General features: G+C 41.5%; 1 protein-coding gene across 1 annotated transcript in view; it reads right to left on the bottom strand.

Moving 5' to 3' along the window:
* Nucleotides 1-5,366, bottom strand: part of SLC28A3 (solute carrier family 28 member 3) — a 46,502-nt gene extending 41,136 nt beyond the window's left edge. The window contains exon 1 of the mRNA XM_006209244.3: nucleotides 5,170-5,366. Coding sequence (XP_006209306.2) covers nucleotides 5,170-5,247 — 78 coding nt within the window. The 5' untranslated portion in view covers nucleotides 5,248-5,366. The remainder of the gene's footprint in view (nucleotides 1-5,169) is intronic.
* Nucleotides 5,367-12,301: the final 6,935 nt, after the last annotated feature.

Here is a 12,301-nt window from a genome sequence, read left to right as displayed (position 1 = left end):
ACACGCTGAAAGCAGCAAGACAGGAAACTTGCATTCGAGGAATCCTTAATAAGATTAACAACTGACTTCTCATCAGAAACCGCGGAGGCCAGAAGGACTTACATATTCAGAGTGCTAGCAGAGGCCATTCAGTGGAGGTCAGAATTTGGGAGGTCATGTAAGTGCTGGAACACCAGCATAGACTTCTAACCTGTATACTTTGAATATAAAATTTCTGAGGTTGGAAGTAATTATGCAACGTAAGGAGGAAGAGAATTGTTTCTCCAACACACCAGTCAGGGATGTCAGCATGAATCACACCTTCAGGTTCCCGAGTGTGTTTTCACAGAGCTCACGACAGCCTTGGCTAGAGCTATCTTGATGCTTTTTTTCCCTCACAAGTGCATTAAAACACAGAAAATACATGACAATGATTTGCTTTTGTGAAAGAACTTCTTTTAAAAATGCATTCTCTACTCTTCCCTCACATCTGTATGATCACACCTAGACTTACTTATTTCCAGGGGAGAACAGCCTAGGTGACTAACCAGTGTCACTTCCGTGATGTCTCAGAGAGGAAGGGTTTAAGGCTTTTCCTTTTTCCCTCATTCAAGCATTCCTGAAAATAATTCCCTTAAAAAAAAAAGCCACTTACTCATTGTAGTTATGACATTGGAAAGGAAACAATAAATCATTCATTCTATAGATAAAAACAGATATTTGCTGAAGGCTAAGGCAGAGTTATCTAATAGAAATAAAGTGCAAGCTACATGTGTAATTTCAAGTTTTTCTACGAGTTTGTTAAAAATGTAAAATCAAACAGGTGTAACTAATTTTAACAATATATTTTTACTTAACCTGATGTATTGGAAATATCCTTTCCACACGTAATCAGTGTAAAGTCATTAATGAGATATTTCACACCTTGTTTCACACTAAGTCTCCAAAATCCAGCGTGTGTTTTATATTTACAGTACATGCCAACTCTAATGTTAAGTTTTTATGAAGAGCACATTTAACAGCCTTTCTAAACCTGACTGGCTCACCAGGCGATTTGTGGAGCAAGCCAGGCTTCCCTGGTGTGTGTGCCTAGATTTTCACCCTTAGAAGTTCTGAATTTTATCCAGCCTCTCTTGTTGTCAATTTTCATCTCTTCCTTGTCTCTGGATCCCTTCCCATTCTTTGAGTTTGAAAAAATCTTTCAGTTGCTCTATTCTTAAAAAAAAAAAAAACAAAAACCAAAACTTACCCCAAATACAGACAATTGACAAATGTATTTGTCAAGTAAAGATTTTTTTTCTTAAATTGATGATGAAATAATTGAGTGTCCATTTAGAAAATCAGAAAACTTGACTCTCACCTTACAGTATTCATAAAAATCAATTTCAGAGTAGAGAGCAAGAACAAACTTTTTGAAAATATGGGAGGGCATTTTCATGATCTTGCAGGGTAGGAAGAGATTTCTTAAACAGGGTATATAAACCAGAAACACCTGATAAATGGGACCTCAATGCAATTAACTTGTTCACCAAAATGTTAAAGACTGAAAGATTCAGAGTGGTACAAGACATCTGTGAACCATAGAACTGATAAAGGGCTTGTATTGGAACCTTTAAAGAACGCTTTCAAATCAATAGGAAAAAGACAAAAATCCAGTACAGAAAATGGACAAGCGACTTGAACAAGTATTTCATAAGTAGACATCTAACGGCTGATTACATAGGAAAATTAAAATCAAACCTCAGTCATACTCTACTGTACACCTGTCAGAATCACTGAAATGAACAAGCCAGGTAAATGTCGGTGAGGCTAAGGACTAATAGGAACTCACACTCTTGGATGCAAATGTAAGTTGGTAAAACCACTTAGGAAGCCAGTTTGTCATTATTATTAAAGTTGAAAGTGTATATGCATTTCTAAGGACCTAGCATGCCACTCCTAAGAATAATCCCAGAATAAATGTGTTACCTATTCACCAAGAGACATGTGCAAGAGAATTCAGAGCTCCCCAAAGCTCCAAACTTAACACCAAGTCCACTGACAGTAAAACATAAATTGTGCAACGTTGATGGAGAATACTGTGTATCAGTAAAATTGGATGAACTCCAGTTACTCCCAGTACTATGGCTGAATCTTAGGAACAGAAAGCTGAGCAAAAGAAGTCCGATGCAAAATGACTCATCTTACTTAATTCCGTGTAAATGTTCTGAAATAAGCAAATCATTTTTCTGATGATTTCCTGTTTATATAAAATTCAAAAACAGGCAAAGGCAGTGCTTGAGGATTCATCATCAGAAGTGAAGGTATATAGCACAGCGGGGAAGTACTCACTACAAAGTTGGGAACTGTGTTACCCCCGGGGGAGGGAGGCAGTTGTACCCGAGGTGCAAGGTGCAGGTGTTCCAGCTGAGGGATAGCAATGTCTTTTTTATTGACCTGGGTGGCACGTTATAGTAGGATGTCTATTTGGTTTCACATGTTTTTCTGTATGTTATATTTCACAATTATAAGAAAAACCCTGCCGACAACCCTGATCTTGTCTCTCGGAAGCCTGTCTCTCTTCCCCCTCTCCTCTCTGCCAGAGGAACGTCCTTTCTGTCCTCATTTTCTCTAGTCTCTTAACTCCCACTCATAATACAAACTGTCCCCTGTGCCCACCCTGGTCACCAATAACTGCTAGTTAGCAAATCAAATGAACTTGTCTCCTTCGTTCCACGGAGGAGTCTTTGATGTTGAACTTGTGGTTCTTTTTCCCCTGGCTCCCCCAGACCCTTCCTCTCCTGGTTCTGTCGTCTCTTTCCCTGTGGCCTCTCTGCTTCATCCTCTGACTTTAACTTTCCCACTCCTGAAACACAGGTTCTTCCCAGCTTCCCCTCCACGTGGTCCCACCCACTCCCTTGGCCACCTCTGTGCGAACAGCCCCCAAAGGTATGGTGCCCCTTTCCAGGCTCCAGGTGCAGATGTGCCCAAAGCTTCCTGGTCCATCACCATCTTTATCCAGATGTTTGGTATCATCTTAATTTCAACCAGGAGGCCTCAGAATGAAGTCATTCTCTTCCTCGCTCTGACCCTCTTCCTGTCCATGTAAAGGGAATCACTTCCAAGTTGGCGTTTCTAATGTGGACTCGTTGCTCTCTTTAACCTGCCCCAGCACTAAGAGCGGCTGCTCATCATTTTGTATCTGCAGCCCACGTTGGGGCCCTCGGGCCTGGGCACGGACAGTTCTCTTAGTTTGCAGTGCTTAGCTGATGCCCCTCCCTCTTCAACTGGGAAATCCCTGCCCACCTTTAAGCCCTCACTGGTATTCTCTTTCCTTCCTTGTTGCACGAGTAGCATATTGTTCCTTCTTGAATTGTTCTGGCAGTGGCCATAGCTAGGGGGCAGGTAACAATTTTGCTGAGTAAATACATGTCTCTGGAGACTCCTGGTGAAGAGCAAGCCCTGGACAAATAACCTGGTCAGTGCTTGTTGGTGCTGATGTGCGGTACTCTGCTGGGCCTGAGATGCCCTGCTCTGTACCCCGAGGCCTGGAGATGCTCTGCTGGGGCCGAAGAGCGTGAGGGATGGAACGCAGGGCCGCGGTGGGTGGCTGTGTCTCCTCGCCACTGCCCCTGGGCAGCCAGCTGCCAGTGACATGACCTTTCTCCACTACAGTTACCTTTCTCCTGCTGCCATGTTCACTTTAACTCTTTATTGCATTCTATCCCCTCCATTCTTTTGACTCATAAAAGGCTCCCTGCTGTGGGCTTTTCTTCTTATTGAACCCTTAGGATGGGGATCAGGATATGCCACCCAAAATATGCCACTTTGGTGTAAGAATTATTTTGAGCTGAAGGCAAATGAGAAAAAGTAGGCCCAGAAAGAGCTCTCTGCCCTTCCTTCATCTGCCTAAAAGCAGGGCATAATTTTCCCTTATGCAAATGTTCCACCCTCACCCCATAAAAGAAAGAAAACATCCCTTATCACTGGAGACCGAGATGCCAGGAGATACCTGATTAGCAAACCTTATCTTCCAGTAGTTACCTCCACATATTTCCTAGTCACTGTCTCACAATTTATTGGCCCTGAAAGCACAACCTCACTTTCCCCCTTTGTCTAATCAGTTCTCCACAATTTATCTTCCTTTTTAAAATGGTATATAAGCCTCTAAGTCTTACTGCTTCTTTGGGCTTTTCATTTCTTTTCTGTGAAGCTGTCTTTTTCGGTGAATTTTATGTGTACAAAAAATTATAAAATTGTGTATGCCTTTGCTTGTTGAGCTGCCATTTGTCAGTTTAATTTATAGACCTCAGGAGCTGAATCTAAGAGGGTGGAGGGAAAGATTTTTCCTCCCCTACATTTATAACCTATGAAATGAGCATGACTGTGACCACTATACAGACAACTAAACTGAGGATCAGGGAAGTTACAATAACTTGTGGGTGGAAGACTCAAGGCTCAAGTCAAAGCCCCTTTACCTTCCTTGTTCCTTTCTTTGCTCGTGCCTAAACACTTGTTTTGCCTGTTTATTGATGCTCAACCCTAAGAGATTGCTGACACCTGCTCACGTGGCCTCCCCGAGTCGGGTGTCAGCTCAGGAGAGGACGCATTCCGGGAACAGCCCTGCAAAATCCCCATCCCAGACCTAGTCGGAAAGCCGGTGTTTTCCAGTGACAAGACTCCTTCTGCGGCACCTAGCCCTGGGCCAAGCAGCATTAATCACTCAGTGAGTTTTGGTTGATGATGTGAGATGGTTTGCATAATCCGGCTGCTTGGGACGGGTACCCAGGCCACCATCTAACAGGGGCTCTGAGACCCGGTTAAAGAGAAAGGGACCCTGAGGTGCTGATTACATCCAGGATCTGGCTTGTTCCCCATTCTTCCTTTCTCACCAACCCTTTGGGAAAATGTCTACAGGTACATGTTATATTCCTGCCACACGAGCCTAAGGGCAAAAAAAGCAGGAGAGGACAGTCTTGTTTTTAAGTGACAGGGCAAGTCAGGGATCAAAACAGTTTCGATTCAAAGAGACTTTACAGGTTTCTCAAGCCAAGAATAAACAAAAAAGAAAAAATAATAGGCTTAACGCGTGACATTAAAAATCTTACTGCGTTCCAATAACCCCACTGCTTTAGTTAAGAAACATGCCAAAAAGGCAGGGAAAGAGCAGTATTTCCTTGGTCTTAAACATAGGATAAAATATCTGCTCACCTGGAAACCGGTGTTGCTGTGGCCCTGGGTTCTGAGGGCTGTCATCCTCAGCAGCTCCACAGAGTTTTTGCTGCTCATGGAATTGGCTGGGCTCTGAATTCTTTCCAGATGTCTGGGCTGGAGGTCCCCTGTACCTGTGCAGAAGAACACAGCCTCTGCTGATGTCAAAAGGCCACCTTGCTGTTGTAGGAACCTGTGCACTGCTTCAGTTTGGAAACTTTGATTAAAATCTCCCGGTTGGGGTGGGGTAGGAGTGGCGGGAGGCGGGGTGGACGCTTCCAGGTCAGGTCCACCTACCTCATTAATCCTTTTCTTTACGTTTGTTCCTGCCTGCCCATTTTCACTCCAGAAATAAAACTGGTTCTGCTGAGAACAGAAAAGGATGTTTTCTCTGTAGTCTTGAGTGAAATAACATATTTCCTGCGGTGGTGGTGGTCACTGGGAGTGGTGGGGTGGCAGGGGACGCCAGGGCTGTCTGCTACCAAGTGACCATGATCCTGTGCTGGATCTGTGCTCAGGACATTATATATGGTGGTGTTGGTTGATCATTAGAACAAGGGAAAACTGAGGTGTCCACTAACAACACCTCACTTAACACCTCAGATAAATTAACAAGAGGTATTGGTTTGTTCAGGGCCATTTGGCTGATGAGGGAACATTGAGATGTCAAATGCTGGTCTGGTGGACTCTAAGGCCTTTCTCCTACATCCCTGTCTGCAGACAAGATCATGTTTGAAAATTCAACTCCTAGGAATGCAAACATGTGGCAGATAAATGAAAAGTGACCAATTTAATCAAAAGAGTCTGCTTTATGAAATTATTAGCTGTAGGATTTTTTCAAAATAGCAATATCCCCTAGTACATTTAAAATGAACTATCGTATCACTTATATGTGGAATCTAAAAAAAAAAAAAGCCAAATGAACTTATTTTCAAAACAGAAATAGACTCACATAGTAAAGAAACTTATGGTTACCAGAGCAGGGAGGGGGTGGGAAGGGATAAATTGGGAGTTTGAGATTTGCGGATACTAACTACTATAGATAGACTAGATAAACAGCAAGTTCATACTGTAGAGCACAGCGAACTATATTCAGCATCTTATAGTAACTTGTGGTGAAAAAGAATATGAAAATAAATATATATATGTTCATATATGACTGAAGCATTATGCTGTACACCAGAAATTGACAGAATATAGACTGATTATACTGCAATAAAAATATATACATATCCAAAATTAAATAAATAAATAAATGGAATGAACGATCATGAGCGGGGAGGGTATAGCTCAGTGGTAGAGAGCATGCCTACCAGGCATGAGGTCCTGGGTTCAATCCCCCATAGGTCCAGAAAAAAATAAATAAATAAGTAAACCTAATTACCACCCCCCCAAAAAATCCCCAAAACAAACAAAAAGAAAAACCTAAAAAAGTAAAATAAAATTAACTATCACATATCTATTAATTATTATAATTATGTGTCCTGGGTGGAAACATGAAAACTTTTATGATAAGTGAGAAACCAAAATTAATAAATTGAATGCTGCAAAAGAGTGGAAGAAAGTATCAAATATTTACTAGTGGTTATTTCTGGGTTGTGGTTTTATGGGTAGTTGCTATTTTGTCTTTCATCCTTCATTTTCTGTAAAGAATGTAATTTACTACTATTATTATCATATTGAATATATATACATATAATTCATATACATACATACATATATATATATATATATATATGTTAGGAGCTCACTGGACCCATCCTGCCTGGTTTCAAATCTGGTCTAATACTTACTGCAGCAAACTACAACTTAGCTCAAGAGCTAAACCCAGCCTGCTACCTGTTTTTATACAGCCCAAGAGCTAGGAGTGGTTTTTAAATAGTTGGGCAAAAATAATCAAAAGGATGAATATTTCATGACATAGGCAAACTATATGAAATTCAAATTTCAGTGTTCATAAATAAGATTTCATTGGAACACAAATATACTCATTCATTTATGCTCAGGACAACTGAGTTCAAGGTTATGGAAAATCCTAACCCTCCAGATGGAAGGAAGAGACTTCATTTTGCTACTTATGGTTGTCATTGCAGGAACGTGACTCAAATGCCTGACATTTTTGCAGGTATCATTACGTGGACCTTTTAAAATGCAACAATCCAATTTTTTTTTCTCCTGCCTCTAGGCTGTAGATGGGACTTTTGAAAAGGGTTTAAACAATATGTTTGAAAAGAATGCAAGCATATTTGAGAATGGGTCCCCGGTGCAGGCAAAAACACACAACGACCTGTCTGTTTCATTCCCCAACTATGCCGGCTAAAAGGAAAAATTGAGACCTAATGTGAGCACATTGCGCATACAACCATGATGCTGAAATGCAAAAGAGACGGTCATTTACAAGACGTTTTAACTTAAAATGCTATCTATCTGAAACTTATGGTTAAGAGCTTTTAAGACTAATGAAAAATTCCGACTTTCTTGTCAGCACAAGAATTAACTTGATTCATGGGACTATCACTTTAAACAATGGTTCCTTGGTAGAAGCCATGGCTCATCTTGCTCAATTAGGAAATATACGTTGTGATCAGAAAATAGGGTGAAAGACCCTTTCAACTTTCCAAGACTGCATGTTAAATCATTCCCCAGTCATGCAGAATCATTATTTGGAAGGACTAGCTTGTGACAAGACCTGAGGAACTGTCTCTAAACTCCTCTGAGTCTGAGCTGTTGTCATTGCGGGGTCCCTCACACTCAGTTTTAAACTTTGAAACCATTGTGTAGCAACCAAATCACTAGATCTTTTAATCAAATGATTTCTATGTTCTATTCCATTCCCTAAGAGTTGGCTTATAGACTGAAAACCCATGGGCTGTATTTGCACAAGCTTATTAAAGAATAACAAAAAAGCCTCCCAACCCCATTCCAATCTATTAAAAATCTGAATGTAAAAAATTTGTAAATACATGACAGCAGTACTTGCCTTCTGCATGCAGTTCTGTAGTTTTGTTCCTTCTGGTGACAGTGTTTCCAAAAAGAGTGAAATGAATTTAAAAACATTATGTGTAACACTTGTCCCATATTGGGAACAATGTATTACCTGTTACAGCATGATTTTTATCTGCTCCCTGTTGTCCTCACCAAAAGAATATTTCATATACTAGAGATTGCTATTTGGATGTATGTACATCTTAACGTAGTTTGATAAACTGAAAATCTAGTCCTGGGATGACTACAAAACTTAATCTCAATAAACAACTCGAATTACTCCGGTCATCCAAGAGAGGGAAAAAAAGCAATAATGTATATTTGAAGTAGAAAATACTTTGGGATGTTTCACCAACCAAATCACCTTTGTAGTTAGATTTTGCTTTTCAACACTCCCACTGTACAGCAAGTACTAGGCAAGGCCAGGCATAGAATCTGCTGCCACCTGGGTAACACCCACCTGTGACTTAAGATTACTTGGCTGTCTGTATCACCTTAGTTAGAATCCTGGGAAAGAAGAATTTGGCACAAGGGTGGGCCAGTAAAAGAAAAGGGAAGAGAGCCAGCGTCTGCTGAACACTGCTATGTGCCTTTTAGGTACTTAGATTATTTCCACTTCATCTTTGTAACAACTCTGTAAATGAGGTTTCAGTAGCCCCATTTCTTGGATGAAACACCTGAGACGCAGGGAGACAAAGTGACTTTTCCAAGAGCATAACTAATTCGTGGCAAAGTCATAATTTGAGGCCACGTCTCTGAAATCTAGTCATGTCAAGAGCTAAGCTCTGGGAAGAAATAAAGCCCAAGGGAGGCACCACTGAGCTGATACCCCAAAGAGTTCATTTTATTAGTGGGGAAAGCAAACTTTAACCAAGGTAAATGCAAAAAGGTTGATCAAATGGGAAAACAAGAAGGTTGTCAGGACCCAGAGTTTAATCTATCTCTGTACTTAGAGATCCTTAAAAAATGTGCCAGTGCTTAACCGAGGTGTCTTGAAGGCCGGTCCACGCTGTTCAGCCCCTGGCAAGAACCAGGGCTGGGAGGAAGCAAAGAGCCTGGGGTGCACGTTTTAAGAGGACACTCACTCTCAGTGTCATGCAAGTACACGGTTAGCACCTGAGATTGAGGCCTTCTTAAATTTTGCACCTTAGGCACCTCGCCTGGCTCGCCCTGCTCCTGGCCCCGCCAAGAACAACCCATGAGTCTATTTTGGATGAGTGTAAGCTGGTCGTAGTTGAGCATGTTGGCTCTGAGCTCTATACAGCTCTCAGCCTAGGGTTTGCCTCTTACTAGCACTAACTAGCTGGAACCTCAGGCGTGTTACTTGTGAGTAACCTCTCGAAGCATCTCTTGTTACTTGAAAAGTGAGGTTCATAGTTGCACCTGTCTTTTAGTGGGCTCACTTTGGGGGTTTGATGGGGGACTGGCACTGTGTAGGGAGAACACATACACTCACGATTCCGGGGCAAATGTGCCAGTAGCTGCCTCCAAAGGCAGCCCAGGGGAAACATGCTCTGTCTCTTTTCATGGATGAGAAAACAAGACATGGGACTGGTGGGTGGTTTTGCATGGTGAGTAAATAAGGCTGCTACTGGAAAAAGACTGTTGTGATCCTTGGAAAAGAGAACACTCAAATACGCTTTCTTCACCATTTCACAACCATCACGGCAAGAATCATGAATGGAGGCTAAAACTGGTGGCTGGCAGAATTTGATGAGAAAGACATTTACGTAGCCAATCGGTATCTCCCGATATTAATCGAAGAAAAAGGATAATAGAAACTTTGCAATGGGGAAACCTGGAAGACACCACCTTACCCAAACTGTCGCCAGGAATGGGGAAAAGTGACATTCAGTGCCTCCTGATAAAATGCACTGAGGAGGACACAACACCACTTTGGTGGTGTTCCTGCTCCAAATGCACAAACACATGGCCTGGCCACTTACCACCCCAGAAGCTCTAACTTATATTTTTTAAGTCTCTGAAGCTATATATTATCCCATGTATTTCCCCCCAAGTGGTGAAACACAGATTCCATACAAATTGTATTGTTTATATTCATGGTTGGGATGGCAGGGTTGGGATGGATTTATTAAAAACAACAACAAAAACAACAACAATTCTGCTATCAAAAAGGGTTAAGAATTTTGGCATAGGGGTTTCCTCTTGTTCTTACATAATATATCCCTAAGGTGGTAAGATTTGTCATTATTAGGTCAAGCTATATGGCTCAGAATTATAGATGCCAAGTAACTATCAGTGACATTGAATTTTAAGAACTTAAAAGATGTACCCCAAATGTAGTTGTTGTCCTCAAAAATTGCTCTAAGTCTAAAAGTAAATGTCTAAACATCTTGAGCTCACTTACATTTTCAGCCTCATCCATCACTACCCAGTTATTTCACACATTGGTGGAAGCTTGAGGTAGTATCTCTGCTCTTAAGCCAGTTGACAGAACATCTGGAAGTTGTAGAATTATTTGGGAAAGCTGGGTAACACTGATATTTAATTCTATTCAATCTGCTGCGCTGGAAACAACCCGAGCAGGAAAGGACTACGTCCTACACAAGCAAAGTAGGAATCACATTCACAAACACACAAGGCAGGGAGCTGTCGCAAACCACCCAGTCCTCTTGCCAGCCCACCTCTAGGTGAAGACACTGACTGTCTTGTGCACCACAGAATCCCCTGGAGGCAGCAGGGGGTAGCTAATCTTGGAGCTCTGGAGACCAGGGTCTCAGCTTCTAAATACTATTTCCTTAAAAGGAACCAGACAGGTGCACCTATGACTTCCTCTGCTGAAAACAAGGGAGTTTTTCAACTTGAGGTTGTATTTAAAAGAGTGATCTGGCTTCAAAGGTCTTCAAAGTCAGGACGATTTTAACATCAAAAAAAACTATGTTTATAGTGGAAACAAATCAAATCTATGAAAATTCATGAGTGCTTAACCATTCTTAAAAGAGAAAACTCTAGAAAAATCCTCGGTATTTATCACCACTTAAGCAGGTTTAATTCTTTACTGTGAAAGTTAAGGAGCAAAGTAAGCATTTATATTAGCCGGTAGGAACTGCATTTCAAGGTAACCAAATAGCCCCAAGTGATGAGAAACTACGCTTTATATAATGCCAGAAAATATAAAAGGAATGACAGGATCTGAAGCATGATTTGGAGACCTCTTGAGCAAAGATGATCTGTTTGTATGAAATAACTGAGTGGACAGTTGGCGAGGTGCTGGACATCATATGGAGCCAAGGTCACGGCGCACAGGTGACATACCGGCATGGAGGACCATGAAACAGCAGAACAGAGAGATCTGGTCAATTCCAGTCCAGATGAGCAATTTGCTTTAAGCAGGTCCACCAGCTATTACAAGCTCCTGACATGGGACAATACAAAGTACACATTACTTCTGTTTTTGCACAGGGATGTCTTAGTATCTTTTTTCTCGAGAGCTCTGAAGTTAGACTGCCTGGTTCTCACACGTATTTCCCCTCGTCAGCACTGGGCCCTTGAGCAGGGTATGCAATGTCTCAGAGCCTCAGTCTTCTAGACTGCTTAGGGTTTTGTGAGACCTAATAAGAATATTTGTGAAATTGTTGGATCAGAGCCTGGCAATTTCAACACTCAATATATTAGCTGTTGTTGTTGTAAATGCTACAGCTGTTAATAGCTCTGTATGTCTATACATAATCTCCCTTTCCCTGCCCTCATCCCAGTCCAGCCCTCAAGATTCTAGACTTACAGCCAGGTAAGTCTGAGAACCCATCAAGGTGTTAGGATCCAGGTTCCAGCCCTTCCCATTGTTAACCCACCTGCAGGACCTGAATGAGTCACTCAAAGGCTCTGACCCTCAGTTTCCCCACCATGAGCCTGGCAGAGAGTGGGCAGGGTGAAGGGGACCTCAAATGTGTGGGTGTTAAGCTATCATTTAGCATGAGCATGTTCTAAAACCTAGGACACAATCATATAAGATAAAATGTGATGTTTCTCCCACTCAATGGGCAGGTCACTGGCTTTATTTTTCTTACACCTTCCAAAGTAACACTGAAGGCTGCCCTTCTAGGGTCTAGTGAACAAATATTTGTTTGCTAAATCCTTTAAATTAAAAAAACTTTTATCTTTTTATTTATTTTTTGTTGTTGGGGGG

This window comes from Vicugna pacos, chromosome 4 (assembly GCF_048564905.1).
Source record: "Vicugna pacos chromosome 4, VicPac4, whole genome shotgun sequence".
In the NCBI taxonomy this organism is placed as follows: Eukaryota; Metazoa; Chordata; class Mammalia; order Artiodactyla; family Camelidae; genus Vicugna; species Vicugna pacos.
The sequence above is the reverse complement of the archived record's forward strand: the minus strand, read 5'-3'. Positions and strand labels throughout refer to the sequence as shown.